Source organism: Nyctereutes procyonoides, unplaced genomic scaffold (assembly GCF_905146905.1).
Source record: "Nyctereutes procyonoides isolate TBG_1078 unplaced genomic scaffold, NYPRO_anot_genome, whole genome shotgun sequence".
Lineage (NCBI taxonomy): Eukaryota > Metazoa > Chordata > Mammalia > Carnivora > Canidae > Nyctereutes > Nyctereutes procyonoides.
The window spans coordinates 3,686,306-3,703,010 of NW_026575124.1; the positions used below are offsets into that span (position 1 = coordinate 3,686,306).

At 47.5% G+C, this 16,705-nt stretch overlaps 1 protein-coding gene across 1 annotated transcript; it reads right to left on the minus strand.

Moving 5' to 3' along the window:
* Window positions 1-5,463: 5,463 nt before the first annotated feature.
* KRT76 (keratin 76) lies at window positions 5,464-14,208 on the minus strand. The gene is made up of 11 exons (XM_055337109.1): window positions 13,869-14,208; window positions 13,534-13,760; window positions 12,028-12,248; window positions 10,596-10,656; window positions 9,817-9,912; window positions 9,015-9,179; window positions 8,783-8,908; window positions 7,924-8,144; window positions 6,344-6,378; window positions 5,870-5,924; window positions 5,464-5,731 (listed from the first exon to the last, which is right to left on the minus strand). The coding sequence occupies exons 1-11, from the start codon at window positions 14,206-14,208 to the stop codon at window positions 5,464-5,466; spliced, it is 1,815 nt and encodes a 604-aa protein (XP_055193084.1).
* Between the last annotated feature and the right edge of the window lie 2,497 nt (window positions 14,209-16,705).

A 16,705-nucleotide genomic window follows, 5' to 3' on the forward strand; every position in this document is an offset into this window, starting at 1 on the left:
TGCTCTGGGACAAGACTATGTCAGGCGTTCCACCTAGAAGGCCCCTGCCCCCAGAATACATGCTCCTGTGACAAGTAGAACAGCACAATCACAAACCCTCCCTGTTCCAAGTACCACAGGCAGGCTTTGCATAAATCTTCCCCGTGCTCACAGCTCTGGTTGAGAGTTTCAGTCCTTCAAACCCAATGGCCCACCAGTAAGGAGATTTTATTTAGGAATTTTGTTGTTATTGTTTTGGGCTTTTTTAGATTTTATTTATTCGTAAGACACAGAGAGAGAGAGAGAGGCAGAGACAGGCAGAAGGAGAAGCAGGCTCCATGCACCGGGAGCCCAATGTGGGACTCGATCCCAGGACCCTGGGATCATGACCTGAGTGAAAGGCAGATGCTCAACTGCTGAGCCAGCCAGGTGCCCCTATCCTTAACTGCTTTCAGCATCTATTAAATACATAAACAAAAACAAAACAGAAAAAAAAACCATAAACAGCTGCCCTGGTCTTCAGATTTCTGAAACTCCTCTATATTCAGCCCACCATTATGGGAAAATCAGAACTAGTCTTGGCTGTGGGAATAAACTAAAAAAGGATGTCTTTTACCCAAAAGCTACATATGAAAATCAACTCCTAGACTTAAGTTTGCAGTTCTTTTATCATTTTCTTCTTCTGGTCCTGATGTAGTACCACTGCTGCAAAAGATCTTTTTTTATAAGAATAATTTTTGGGGGAAAAATTTTTTTTTCTTTTAAGTAGGCTTTACACCCAGAGTGGGGCTTGAACTCACAACCCTGAGGTCAAGAGTCACATGCTCTACCAACTGGGCCAGCCAGCCACCCCTAAAAAAAATATTTTTTTGTAGATGAATACTCAGACTAATCTGGTAGGTTTAATCTTAGAATGTCTGTGATTGGGACGCGTGAGTGGCTCAGCTGTTGAGCATCTGCCTTCAGCCCAGGGCGTGATCCTGGGGTCCTGGGATCAAGTCCCATGTCGGGCTCCCTGCATGGAGCCTGCTTCTCCCTCTGCCTGTGTCTCTGCCTCTTTCTGTGTCTCTCATGAATAAATAAATAAAATCTTTAAAAAAAAATGTCTGTGGTTACCTACTTAAAGATCTAAGTATTAAATGGCTGTAGTTTTTAATTGTTGGTGCTATGAAGGCAAAAGTATTTCCTTCTTTGGAGTTACTGTTTTATTGGACACCAGTGAATATATACTGTATGCTGAATATAAACTAAAGTTATCCTTTCCGTATAGCATAGTAAGTATTTATGCAGACTCACTTAAAATCCTTTCTTGTATAAATCAGTTTTTAGGTTTTGGGTTGGAATTAGGGTGAGTTTAGTAAAAATGTGATTCTTCAAGCTGTGCCTTCCCACCTCTATTCTTCTCCCTGCCAAAGTGACGTTCACTGGTCTAATGCAGTCTGAATGGAAGGGGGATTCCAAAAAGCTTTAATAATGCTCCTCTGTCTGGCTTAAGTTTAATAAAAATATTTGGTAGAATATTAATGACCAAAAAACATGTATGCCACACCTCTACAAAGAAGGAAAAAGGGACGCCTGGGGGGGCTCAGCAGCTGAGTGTCTGCCTTCTGCTCAGGGTGTGATCCCGGGGTCCAGGATTGAATCCTGCATCGGGTTCCCTGCATGGAGCCTGCTTCTCCCTATGCCTGTGTCTCTGCCTTCTGTGTGTGTGTGTCTCTCATGAATAAATTTTTTAAATCTTGTTGTAAAAAAGGAAAAAATATAGTTTAATCCCCAATGTGTACCTTTGTGGGGTTTTTTTAAGTAAAAATAAGAAACTGAGGGGCACCTGGCTGGCTCAGTGGGTAGAGTATGTGACTTGATCTTAGGGTTGTGAGTTCCAACCCCTATATTAGAATTGGAGCCTATTTAAAAAAAAAAAATAAGAGTCTGCACTGAAAAGTAAAATAATGATCTCCATCTATATTGGTTGTTGTAGAAAGATACCATTTGGTAAGTTTCTTCCCAGCCAGACTATAAACCCCATGAGAACAGAGACAATACATGTTCTCCTCTCTATTCCTGAGCCCAGCACAATATCTGGAAAACGATAGGCACTCAGTCTAGTTGTTGAATGACTAAATGAATGAATTCCACAATAGATTAGGTGAAAAACCAGTTTGTAAAGCAATATGTATTGTTAAACACCTTATTCTGTAAAAGAGGATACATCTGCCTGCACCTATCTCTACGTATGTGTGTGTGGGGGGAGGGTGTGCACATGCATACACATAGGGAAATGTCACAGGGAGATGGAATTATAAATCACCTTTTTATTTTACTTCGCTAAATTTTATGCATTTTTGCTACAGAGATGTGTTGTTTTTATCATAGAGGAATGATATAGATCTTCCTATAGAGGAAGATCTTCAGAAGAAGAGGGAAAAAGTAAGAATAAAGAATAAAAGATAGGGGCGCCTGGGTGACTCAGTAGGTTAAGTGTCCAATTCTTGATTTCAGCTCAAGTCATGATCTCAGGGTCGTGGGATCAAGCCCCACATTGGGCTCCACTCAGCACAGAGTCTGTTCAAGATTCTCTCTCTCCCTCTCCCTCTCCCCACACTTCTCTCTCTCTCTCTCTCTCTTTCTCTCTATCTCAAATGAATAAATAAAATCTTTAAAAAAAAGGAAGAAAGGATAAAGGATAGAGAATGAAGAAGCAGTTGCCTCTAGGAGACAGATTGTTTAATCCTAAAGACATAACTGGTAGGATTTCAAGCTTCACTTTGGGAAGGCTCCTGTCACCCCTCTGGCCATTCCATAAGGTAAATACCTATTCTGCATATCCTGGCTGCCTTCAAAAGCAAAAAAGTTGCCAGAGCTCTATCTTCACATGGGAGATGAATATGAGGGATTCTTAATGACTCAGAAAGCTCAGGACTGCCAGCTTCCCATATACTTAGTGACATTTGATTCTCTCCACCCTCTAGCCTGGACCCAAAAATGAGGCCCTCACCTTGGAAGCTTCCCTGCTCCACCAGCACATGGTTTAATCCCAGCCTGTGTCAAGAATATAAAACATGATGCTAGTCCCAGAATTCTCCTGGTCTTTGGTCTGGATATCTCTTCTACAACCTTGCCCTTCCTCCAGGTTGCCCAGACAGACTCTTCTTGCCAGGCCTGCTCCAGGCTTCCTCTCCAACACGCCTTGATCAAGCCCTCTCTTGATTCCAAGTATCCTGCAGTCTTTCATCACCTCCCTCTGTAGCCCCCTCCACCATCTCTCCTCACAAGAGCTCATAAGAAGTTGCCAGGCTCTCAGTGTCAACTTTCAGCTTCATCCTGCCTTGGAGTGTGGCCTATTCCAGGCTGCGGGGAGGGAGGTCTGGCTGTCATGACTCTCTTCATTCTTTCAGTTAAGCCCTAAGTATTCGCTGCATGTCCCAGGGCCCTGAGGCAGCGCCCAGGAACAAGCTCTCCACACATGGAATGATGGAAAAGAGACTGAGCAACCATCCCCAAACTCTGCTGCTTCAGTCTGATGAGAGCTGGCTTAGTCCAGTGCACTCAGCCTCTACCCAGGAAGTTAGTTAGGCAACAAAGGAGCAGAGCACCTGGGGTGTCTTCCTAGGGGCTGGTGATGTTTCTTGTAATGTCTCCTGCTGGCTTGTGAGAGCAACAAATCAAAATGGACTGTCCTGCTCCCACAGTACCCAGAGCTGTGCCAAGTGTAAATGGGGAAGGGGACTACCTCCTGCCAGCAGGCCTTGAAAAGATAGGCAAGGATTTATTACACTTTCAAGGATAGGAACTTTAAAATTAGTCTCCTCCAAGGCTTGAGATACAACTGCTGTATTTTGGAGATCAGATGAGGTGAGTGTAGGAGATTGGATCAGGCTCAAGAACATGGAGACCAGGTCCTGGCACTGTTCTTGGCCCATCAGTTAGTGTACAAATGACCCCTCATTAGTCCAGCTCTGATCTGACTTATGGGTGTGGGGAGATAATGTATGATACACAGTGACTTACACACCAGAATGTTATCATGCTCAAAGGCATGAAGATGGGATTGAATTGGGGCATGGGGAAAGGAACAGAGACTCCACCAAAGCTGTCAATTCCCCTGCTTCCTTCAGTGGCTGTCTCATTGTCCCTCTCCTCCCTAGGTTTGGGTTTCAGCTTTCTAGGAACAGCCAGGAAATGCCAGTGTAAGGGCAAGTATGCATCTTCCTCAATCCTAATTTTATACCCATTTGGAGTGAACTCCACTAGTGGCTCTCTTACTCTTTCTCTTTCCCGAAAAGCTAATTTGGAAGGGAGAACTGGGCATGCGTAGTTCTGCCCCTCCATCTCTTAGGATCTGACTGTTCATAGCAAGCTGATGTTCAGCTCTCCTATCTCTCATGAAGGGCCTCACCTTAGGGAAGGCCATGATGGCCCTATGTTGTGTCTGTCCGGGTGGGAAATCTGGCCTAATCCTAAGGTCCTATATTCCTTTGTCTTACTTTTTAGTTGGCTCAGAATCTGGTCAGGGAAAAGAGGGTGTAAGGCATTGATCCCTCCAGACTCTAGGAGCTGTGTTTGCAGCAAGAGAATTCACTGTCTGGCTGACATGAGAGCTGGAGCAAAGGAACCACAGGCCGAGTAGAATCTATTCTCTTGATGAACTGCAAAACCTTATTTTTCCAAGACTGGATCCAAGAGGCCAACTCAGAGGCAAAGAGGATGGATGGGAAGACCTCCTTGGGGGTGGAGGCCCCCACTTAAGCAACATTAACACTCTTGGACAGACCTATCACAAGAACCCAGGCAAATGGATAAAGGAGAAGACACGACTATTGAGTATCCTTTATACCCACCACTGAACTTCTGGAAGACCACCATCCACACCTGATTTCTCTCCACTCTTGAACCTCAGTTTATTCTATGACTCCTTGAATGAAAGCCAAACACCCGAATGTGAAATACAGTGCAATTTATTGAGAAAAGAAAGTGCAACATAATCATCACCAGAGCATCCACAGCTGGGGGAATTAAAGGGGCAGAGGTAAGTCAGGACATGATGCCCAGATGTGGGGAGGGCACCCTGAGAACCAACAGTCCAAGAGAACTTGACCATTCACCTTCTAGCACCCCCCTCCTCAGCGAGGCTGAAACATGCCTGCTTCAGACCATCAACTACCAGTGAGAGAGAGAGATGGGTCAGGGTGGGAACAGACCAGGCTGAGAAGGCCCATAGTTGTTTGGGCTCATGTACTGCTACCATCTGCAGGAGCCATCATAGGCTCATCTAGAGGCACCACCATCTGGGATTAGCAGTTGGACCTCCCTGGCCTAGGAGAGGTTGTGGGAATGGAGGAGCCAGGAAGAAGTTCAGCCCCTTCTCCAGGGAACTTGAAGAAAAGCGAGGTGGAGGTTGGCATTTGTTGATGCCAGGCAGAGTGGGAAGTGCTGTGGGTAGCCCGAGAGGGATGCAGGTGGGCATGGACGCTTAACCCCAGAGGATCACTTGGAGCAGTGTTGGCTGGAGCTGGTGGTCTGAGAGAAGCGGATGTTGGTGCTGCCTCCACTGCCAGACTTATAGCTGCTGCCTCCTGAGGTCTGGATGCCACCAGAGCTGGAGCCAATTCCACTCTGGCTCACAGAGCTGCTTCCTCCGCTGCTGAGCCTGTTTCCACTGCTGCCGCTCTGGTAGCCCCCGCTGCTGCCACTCTGGTAGCCCCCGCTGCTGCCACTCTGGTAGCCCCCGCTGCTGCCACTCTGGTAGCCTCCGCTGCTGCCACTCTGGTAGCCTCCGCTGCTGCCACTCTGGTAGCCCCTGCTGCTGCTACCGCTGACTCCTCCGTAGCCACCACTGCTGCCTCTGCTGATACTGCCGCCTCTGTAGCCACCGCTGCTGCCACCACTGAACCCTCCACGGCTTCCACCAGAGCCACTGCTTGTGCTGGTGACATTGCTGACCACCGCTGCGGAGAACAAGCACTCAATTTAGGCAAAGACCTGGGTTTGGATGACAACCCTACCCTGCTCGGCTGTGCAAATTTGAGAAAGATGCTCAACTTCCCTGAGGCCTCAGCTGGTAAATGACAAGAGTGAGCCTGGCCCTCTAGTGTCCCCCAAGAACAAGAGCCGGTAGCATCCACAGAAATTTCTGGTTCTCCAACCTAGGGAACTCCCCAAGACCACAGGCATTTTAGCTTTGGCCTTAGAGTTTCCCCACTTATGCTAGCAGGGGAGTGTGTGACCATGGCCTGAGACCCTACCACTGTTTAGTGGCCTGAACTCCTTGCATAGGCCAAGCTTTCCTGCTATAGGTCGGTCAGTGAAGATGTCTCTGGTCACCCGTTTTGCAACCCAGGGAGAACATTTTTGAAGGGATACTTACAAATGCTCACAGCACTCTGACATTCTCCAGACATCCTAAAAAGGAAGAGAAGAAGATGTGGGTTATTTCTGCCATGAGTCATTAGCCACGGAGCTGAGAGTTCAAAACCCTGGGAGCCATGCCCCTATGTGCCCCACTAGGAGTCAAGCCCCCAGAGGAAGAAAGGCTATTCCCAGTGTCTTCATGACCACATCTCCCCAGGAAAAGAGGCTGCTCTGGGGGAGTTGAGATGTTCAAGAGCTTCACCAGCCATCCTGTTTCTCCATCTGTCCATCCTCTTCCCCTTAGTTTCCAGAGTATCTGTTCCAGGCTGACTGCTCAACACCTAACCCCCAGTTGGTTAGCCCCTCAGTGGTTTAATTTTTTAATTTTTTTTGAATTTTTTTATTCATTCATGACAGTCACACAGAGAGAGAGAGAGAAAGCCGCAGAGACACACACAGGCAGAGGGAGAAGCAGGCTCCATGCACCGGGAGCCCGACGTGGGACTCGATCCCGGGTCTCCAGGATCGCGCCCTGGGCCAAAGGCAGGCGCCAAACCGCTGCGCCACCCAGGGATGCCCCCCTCAGTGGTTTATATGGGTAAAATGTGAGAAGAGCTGACACTCAACACATGATGAGTCTGAAAATGTCCTGCCCACACAGCCCTTCTTCTTGTGCCTCGTTCTTGTTTATGGGGCAGGCATGTCCACATGCCTGAGCACACATGGAGCATGTCTGTGCACCTTGCCACTGTGTGCCTTACTATTGTCAACCACTCTGTCCTCGTCCCACAATTCCCGACACATATAGCACCATCATCACTCCCACTCCTTTTCATAGAGACTTATATAAAATCCTTAAGTTTCCTTCTCACACCTGAGTTCTGCTTCCTCCCTCAGATTGGGAACTGCCTGAGGACAGAGACAATGCAGGATGCTTAGAGCAACTAGCTAGTCAGCAGAAGGATCTCTCAATCCTTAATAGTTCTTTGGCATTTGATATCCACTCACTAAGCCCTTATCTGCTACTTGATACTGTGCCATTTTTTCCAGAGTATGTGTGCATCAGCCCCTTTCCCTATGGACAACCTCAGGGGTGGAAAGCTGCAGGACTGTCTATACTGTGCTGTCCAATATCCTCATAAAGCTAGCCACATAGAGCTAGCTAAATTTATTAAAATTAAATTAAGTATAAAACTCAGTTCCTCAGTTGTGCTCGCCACAAGTCAAGTACTCAAGTGACTAATAGCTACTGTCTTGGACAGCACACGGAACATTTTGTCATCTCAGAAAGTTCCAGTGGACTTCACTATAACTTTTGTCATAACCCCAAAGCACTTTTCCTTACTTATTGCTCCTAAGGAGGATCAACAGACCTATGTAATACAACATTGATGTCCTGGTAAAATGGAGAATTGGACGATCTTGATTGACCAAAAAAAAAAAAAAATGATGGCACTTGAATCCTAAATTCTGTCATTCAGGAGATTCCTTACTCTTTGTCTGAGTTGTCCTCTCCAATCATCTTGCTCTCTTTCTTTATTGTCAAAGGTCACTCTAAAATCTTATCTGGAGAATGCTGACCCCACATGCTCTCACCTGCACTCTTCACCCTCCAGCAGCTTCCTGTAGGTGGCTATTTCCACATCCAGCGCCAGCTTCACATTCATCAACTCCTGGTACTCTTTCAGCAGCCGGGCCAGGTCATCCTTGGCCTTCTGCAGGGCGGTCTGCAAGCCCTGGAGCTTGGCATTGGCATCCTTGAGGGCCATCTCCCCACGCTGCTCAGCTTCAGCGATGGCTGCCTGCAGGTTGGCATTCTGGGGCAGGGAGAGGTAGGAGACCAATTAGCATAGTGACCAAGAAACAAACAACTGATCTTTCCTGAAAACTCTCTTCCCCGTTCAGCATCCCTCCATCCCCTACCTTAGAAATTGCAATTGCACATGGCCAGAAAACAGAAGTCCATTTTGCAACTGGTCTATTTATCTTTAGCCCATTGAAATTAACTCATGTCTCATCAAAATAAGAACATTGATTTGCTAGTAAAGGTAGTAGTGGCCTAGTAACTGGCTCTTTTTTGTGAGACTGTTTAAAACTCCCTTGCCTAATTAATCACTTTATTCCAGTGATACAAATTAGCCATTGAGGTTATGTGAAGTGCATGATAAATAGTTCGCTGAAGGCAGATTCTACTGAAATTGAGTGTTTAAGGCCATCCCTACAGTTGCAAGATTTGCTGGGAAAGCCAGAATGAGCAACAATATCTCCTTAGGGAGCTTTCCAAGAATCCGATTCCAGAAGGAATCTCTGGGAGAATGGACTCTCCCAGAAACTGCTATCCCACAGTTGACACCATGAAAGGACAGAGAAAGCATGTGACAGAGGCAGTTATTGCTTCTCTTTCTCCCCAAGGCCCAGAAGACCCTCAGCATCTCTCCATTAGGTCCAGACCCACCTGCTTCTTAACATTCTCAATCTCAGCCCGCAGCCTCTGGATCATCCTGTTTAGCTCCATGATCTCACTCTTGGTACTCTTCAGGTCATCCCCATGCCTGCCAGCAGTGGTCTGAAGTTCCCCAAGCTGACAGAAGAGAAACCAATCAACATGGTTTTGCAGTGTTAGAATATTCTTGATGAAGGTCAGCAAGACCTAAACCTAGAGGATGGGGCAAGGAGAGGGCTCTCACCTTGGTCTGGTACAATGCCTCAGCCTCGGCCTTGCTTCTCTGGGCAATCTCCTCATACTGGGCCTTGACCTCTGCAATGATGCTGTCCAGATCCAGGCAGCGGTTGTTGTCCATGGACAGGACCACAGATGTGTCACTGACATGACTCTGCATCTGAGACAGCTCCTATGGGGAACATGATCATTTTCACCATCCCTTGGCCCCAGAAGATGCTGGGAATGAAGAAGTCCAAGAATCTTCTACCAGCAGATATATCCCAACATGGAGCCAGGAATGAGACAGTTAGAAAAATAAGCTTGCATTTCAGGCCCCATCCCGCTATAGCCAAAAGGCTGCTAGAAACCATGTTAAAAGAAAAAGTTAATGTGCAAATATCTACTAGAAACCTTGTTAAAAGAAAAAGTTAATGTGCAAATATAATCAGGTTGTCAGCCTGAGAGTATCAGCCAGTGAGCTCAACTGTGGGGTTTCCATGGGACTGCAGTAGGGAGGAGGAGTCTGAAGGAGCTAGCTATGGTACTGGTTTAGGAGCCAGAAGGAAGGTGTAGAACAAAATGGACAAGACAGAAGGAAAACAAAGAAGACTGAAAGGGACCCTGACCCTATGGCCCAGGTCTATGCAGGCTGGGAGACCTAAATGAGCATTTCCCTGGCAGGGCATGGTTGAGTTCTAAGCCCTGTTGCTGGTTTGGGGGTGTCCTGCTACTTGACTATCCCCTAAACTCCTACTTGGGAAGCATGTCTGGGAAGATGCAGAAAAGAAGGCTCTGGAGCTTGGCAAACCAAGGAATCAAGGAATCACCATCTCATAGAGGGTCCTCAAGAAGTTCAGTTCATCTGTCAGGCTGTCCACCTTGGCTTGCAGCTCCATCTTGGTCATGTACGCCGCATCCACATCCTGCAGGGTATAAAGGCAGGAAATCAGAAACCCAAAAGAATGACCCACTGCCCCTCCATCACTCACAGGTCTTTCCTAAGCCTTTGTCCCTCCTCCTTGTCCCTCCCCTGTCCTCCTCCTAATTTCCACTCCTCACTTTCCCTTTTAAAAGAAAATCAAAGCAGTTTTCTTCCCTTTCGTTGCCTTGACCAATTAAACCCTGATGCTTTAACAAAATATAAACCATATTAGCCAGGCATTGGAGTAAGGGTAGAAAAATCACATTTACTTAACATGTGACTTTGGGTTTGGGATATTATATTACCAACCTTCTGAATAGAAATGAGGGTATTCTTCTCACTACCTCATCTTTATGATGACTGGTTAAGTAAGCTGCAAGTATTGGATGATTGTTATTATTAATGACATCCAGGGTACACTTGTAGGCTGAAAACCTTGATTAATGCTACACATAAAACCTTCATTATTAGCTCACATTACTAACTGATTAATTAATTGCAGTAACATTGCAAGATGTTTTCCTCACCAACAATGTATTTAGAACAGCTTCCTTCATTTCCAAAAACATAAGGAGAAATGTAAACCCTGCACACAGCATAGGGTCCCTGGGCCCCAGGGCAGCTGACTCCATGGGGTTAGTGCCCAGAAATAGAGCCTCAACCTGCTCTTCCCAGTTCTCCTACCTTCTTGAGCCCCACAAACTCATTCTCAGCCGCATTCCGCTTGTTAATCTCATCTTCATACCTGGGACAGAGAGAAAAACACATTTGGACAGTGACATTTCAGAAGTAAAAAAAAAAAAATGAGGATCCCAAACATGCATGTGCAATCCCCTCACCCAGAGACAAGACAGCTTTATGGGCATGTGACCTAGGCAGTTACACGGAGCTCTGACTGAGTTCAGAAGGTCCTCACATTCATTCCATCTAATGGTTCTGCTGGTGCCATCTTGAAATTCTTGATAATTTTTTAACAAGAGCCTTGCATTTTCATTTTGCACTGAGCCCCCAGGATTAGGTAGCCAGTCCTGCTTAGAGGCCTTTCAGAGCTCAGACCACTGCCTCATCCTTCTCTGCAAAGTCTGGGAACAGGCTGAAGTGTGGGTAGGCAGGGTGGGGGAAGACATCAAGGAGGCAGACTACTTGCCTGGCTCTACAGACATGGCAAAGTGCAACGTGTGTATATGAGATCCAGAGAGGTATTTGCTCAGACGAGGTTTTCTGCCTCTCTTCTGTGTCTCTTCCCATTAATTAGAGTTGCTTCTTACAGGAATTTAGGTTAAGAATAAACTCTTGTCTTCCAAATGCATCAAGGTTATGAGACCTCTACTTGTTAATGACTATAATCTCCCTCCCAGGGTCTAGGTCTCATAAAGATTAAAAAATGGAAATGGTTCCAGGAGGAGAGGTTCCTGGGCAATGTCAATCCGAGTTGCCACTGGATTCCCAGAGCTCACCACAGAGCCTGGCACAGAGCAGGTGCCCATCAGGTTTGTGCATTTGAACCAGAATGGGGCCTCCCCAGAGCAGGTGTGCCCACCACTGTGAGTCCTGAGGCTGGGGATGTCTGGAACTTCCTCCCCACCTCGAGAGGCCCTATTTGCCTCTCATAGACCTCAGAGGGTATCAACCACAACCCCGAACATGCAGGAGATTGATGGAAGCTCCAGAAACAGACTATTGGGCACATTGAAAGAGTTCTAGACCATCTGCCAGGAACCCCTGGGAACTACGGGGACTCAGACTCCTGGGACATGCCTCACACCTACTGATTCAGAATATCTAGGACTGACAAGCTTCCAAGGTGACTCCTATGCACAGGAAGTGTGGAGCACTCTCCATCCCAAACAGCTTTTAACTCCGGGAGGATTCTCTCATCCATCTAGGCTAGTATAGAAGGGGGTCTGCCTGGATCCTGAGAAATCTGTCATAATCAGCCACTTAGAAGTCTCAGTCTCCACCCTCTCACCCCCTTCCACTCAGTCACACTTCACTCAACAAATCCATCCAAGAGTATTGACTGAAGGTATAGTCTGGAACAGTTAAAATCTTAAATTGGAGTTACTTCTTCCTGCTAATCCCCCGGAAGGGGAAACTCCCCAGTTGGAGCCCTCACTTCTTTTTGAAGTCTTCCACAAGGTCCTGCATATTCTTCAGCTCTCCTTCCAGATTTCCTCTCTCCCCTAGAGCCAAATCCAACTGCCTCCGCAGGAAGCTGATGTAGGATTCAAAGAAAGGCTCCAGGTTGTTGGGTCCTGAGCCAGCTCCTGTGGTCTGCTGCTGGAGCAGCTCCCACTTGGTCTCCAGGACCTTGTTCTGCTGTTCCAGGAACCGCACCTGTGTTAGGTTAGAAAGAAAAGGAGTTAGCCTCTTGAGTTGAGAAAGGGGAATCACGCATCCCAAAGAGTGGAAATGTGGCAATGAACCTAGTTCAATCTGTAACAGCCTCTGGGTTTTGTTCTGTTTAACTGAGAAGGATGAGAATGTAGACAAGAGAGAGCCACAATGTGTTGTTGACTCTATACCCACTATTTTCACTTATTCTAAATCATTTAATCCTCACAACCACCTATAAAAGAGGTGTTATTATCCCCTGTGTAGATAAGGAAACAGAGTCTCTAACACATTAAGTTGCCCAAAGTGGCTTGGATACTAAGTGACCACGCTAAGAGTCACCGCCAGCACTGCCCTAGTCTATGGGAATCCTTCAGAACACAAGTATAGAAGGTCAGCGTAAATACAGTTATTTGTAATTATTTTTTAAGTGAAAACTTTACCTTCCTACAGGCAGTGAAAATAGTCAACAGGATCTAACTTTTCCCAAGTTGTTTCACATTTTCCCTAGTTGCTTCCCCTTTCAGTTACTCAGCTTATAGCTGACCTGGGTTTACCTTCAAACCCCAGGCTCATTCCCCCAGATCCAGCACACCCTTCCCTGCCCCAGCATAGACAGCTCATTTTAACATCGGCTGGGGCACCTGCGTGGCTCAGTGGTTGAGCGTCTTCCTTCGGCTCAGGGTGTGACCCCAGGGTCCTGGGATCGAGCCCCACATCAGCCTCCACACAGGGAGCCTGCTTCTCCCTCTGCCTGTGTCTCTGTCTCTCTCTGTGTCTCTCATGAATAAATAAATAAAATCTTTAAAATATATATATCAGTCAATATATATATAATATATATTTTTGACATATGTATAAAATATAAATATATCAACTACAACATAGCACCATTTGGAAAGTAAGTCAGCTGCCAACACTCATCACTGAGAGGCAGTCCCAAGATTCTTACTAATGCAAGTTTGATTACCAACTGGTTTAGATTGTCAAGAAGTTGCTTTTCAAGAGAAATTGAATGTTCTCTTGAAAACATGGACCCACACTTAGTTTTCCCTAGTCCTATCCCTAGAAGGAAATCAGAAGTTAAAATCCCTTTCTGTTTCATAGCTGGGAAAACAGGGCCTGAAGAGTAAAACAGACATGCCTGCTGTCTGAGGGGCCCAAGGCAGACCCAGGACAAGAAGCCAATACCCCCGCCTGTAAGCCTGGCGGATCCCACCGGCATCTCCATGTACCAACCCCATGAGCAGCCGAAACCCTCCACGGCACCTCTGAGCTTTGCCCTCACCTTGTCGATGAAGGAGGCAAACTTGTTGTTGAGGGTCTTGATCTGCTCGCGCTCCTGGGTCTTCACTTGCCCGATCTGGGGGTCGATCTCCACATTGAGGGGCTGCAGGAGGCTCTGGTTGACAGTCACTTCCTGGATTCCCCCGGGGAAGCCACCAGGACCACCAAAGCCACCAGGACCAAAGCCACCAGGGCCACCAAAGCCACCAGGCCCTCCAAAGCCACCAGCTCCACCAAAGCCACCAGCCCCGCCAAAGCCACCAGCCCCGCCAAATCCACCAGCCCCACCAAAGCCACCAGCTCCACCAAAGCCACCAGCCCCTCCTCCAAAGCCACCTCCTATTCCTCTGCCACCACCAAACCCACCTCCATAGCCACCACCAAAACCACCTCCATAGCCGCCCCCAAAGACACTGCCACAGCTGCTACGGCCTCCCCCAAAGCCACCAGCCCGGGAGCCACCAGCCACGCTGATGGAGATGCTCTTGTTGCCACCCAGGCTGTAGAGGCTGCGACTGCCGAAGCCTCCCGCTCCACCCCGGAACCCGCAGGCCCCTCCACTGGCTCCCCCGGAGCGGGCCACACTGCTCATCCTGCTGCTGCCTGAGACCACGGCGGAGCGGCCCGAGAAGCCCTGGCTGCCGCCACCAGATGTCTTGCAGACTTGTCTGTTCATGGTGAGAGAGCTTGGAGGTCAGATAACAATCACTTAGCAAAAGCCGAGGGGGATGAAGGGAGAGGATGGGGACGAAGAGGAGGCTGGCCTTTATATACCACGGAGCTAGGCTTGGCACAAGGAAAGGCAGGCAATTAGCTGAGAGTCATCTTGGGTTTGGTTTGCCTCGCAGGCAATAAGTTACTTCTAGATTTGCAACACACCTCAAAACTAATCCTCTGGACCAAAATGACTTTGCTTTTTTAGCTTAATCACCCAAACTTGCCACAGTTGACAAAAGACTGGAGCTCTCCTCCCTTCTTCCCTGTGATTTCCTCAGGGGGCTTAGGGAACTCAGACAGCACCTGATCCAGCAGGATGAATTGGGTTTTGACACCAAGGGATTAGGAGGCGCTGAGTTCCACGACACAGGGGTGAGGACCAGACAGCTTCTTCCATGTGAGCTGGGTCCCTCCCTGCAATGCCAGAAGTGCCACGGCCTGGTAACATGTCATCTGTGCCCACCTTTTGAGAAAAATGTCCAGAGGAGGGCTTGGGGTGGGGGAAGAGGGGAGCAGAGACCCACTCTGGCACCACCTCAGCCAAAGGCTCCATTGGAGCCAGCGTGTCATTGGAGCTGAGCAGCGCTGCTCATAGGAAACAAAATGAGATACAATGTCTGACCCAGGGAAAAGTGAGGGTCATGTAAGAAACAAACAAGTATGAGGCTTGGGAAGTGGGAAGGGGCAGGTACAAGACAGGAGTCTCGGGCCAAGCCCCCACATCACCATCCTTGACCCACAGCTGGCGATTTCTGGATCCAGAAGCAAGAGAGGATGGAATGTGGGGACCCTCAGTTGGCTGGTGGAGTAAGCTGAAAGAGCTCATTCATCTCAGGATAAGGATGTGTGCTGTGTCAGATCTGATGGCCTTAGGATCTCCTACCCCCTCCACCACCTGGCCTGGGTTAGATACCCTACTCTGTCTGCCCACCACACCCTGTACTCTTCCCACTATGTCTTAAAGTAAACTTATATGTTTACTTGTCTGAACCCTTGTAGGCCCTATCTCCTACCCCCTCCACCACCTGGCCTGGGTTAGATACCCTACTCTGTCTGCCCACCACACCCTGTACTCTTCCCACTATGTCTTAAAGTAAACTTATATGTTTACTTGTCTGAACCCTTGTAGGCCCTCAGCTCATCAAGGGAAGGGACTGAGTCCTACTCATTCTGAATTGCCAGCTGCTTGCATAGGGTAAGCACACCACTGACATGTGTTAACTGACCATAACCAGTGTCTAAGAATATAAATATCTAGACCCAGGTCTCAACCGAGTCTTACAGAATGAAAATCTTCAGAGGAAGTGCTTGAGTGCCTATATTTTTAACAAGCCCTTCAGGTAATCCTTATGATCAGGGAAGTTTGGGAAGCCCTAGTTTAGGCTATGCGTGTCCAATCTGGGCCCAGGAGTTAGGGGGAGGGAGGATGGAGGACCCTTGGTGGTGGAGTGGGTCCGCTGACTCATTGCTGTTCTAACTTCTGACAGCTCAACTATCCCCCATCCCCATGCCAACCCGCGTCCACACCCAACCACACCACACATGGCAAGAATATGTTCTCAGGTTGTTATCCACATTCAAGACTCTACAAATATGACAGAGCAGGAGGAGGTGATTCTAGACTCCTCAAGAGATAGGTGGTTGAGGGGCGCCTGGGTGGTTTAGCAGATGAGCATCTGCCTTCGGGCCAGGATCGGGTCCTACATCAGGCTCCCTGCTGGAAGCCTGCTTCTCCCTCTGCCTGTGTCTCTGTCTCTGTCTCTGTCTGTCTCTCTCTCTTCCTGTCTTTCATGAATAAATAAATAAAATCTTAAAAAAAGATAGAGAGATAGGTGGTTGATACATCTCCAGAATTCCAATCAAATCATCAGTGAGCACTCTGTGGGGTGGTTTCCAGACAAGGGATCCTAGGGCAGAAGATAGGTCTGAAGATCCTGAAGTCAAGCAACTTTAACTATTCTACAGCTAATTCTTAATTTTCTGCTCTGCAAGTTTGTCTAGAGCCAGTCTGCCTGGTTTTAATCCCAGCTTCACCACTCACTAGCTCTTTGACCTTGGACAAGTTAACTTAGCTTTTATGTGCCTTGGTTTCTGCGACTTTAAAATGGGTATTATAATAGCAGGTACTTCATGGGCTGTTATGAGCATTATGTTAAATAAATATAAAATGTGTATTGTGGTTTGGGGCACCTAGTAGGACACCGTACACTGAGCTATCATTGCTAGTACTCTATTGCAAGTACTCTAGTACATGGCGGAAGGAAATAACTTAAGTTTAGCCTTGGCTGTTCTCAAAACAACTTTGCACATCTGAGCAACCCACCAAAGGATGAGGAGCAAAAGAAAGCTGAGTGAGGCTGGAGAGTAAGAAACCCAAGCTGGCATAGTAGAGAGCAGGACCTGTGCTGGGAGGGACTTGGGTTGGTGACCCTGGACTTTGATTTAACACACTAAGT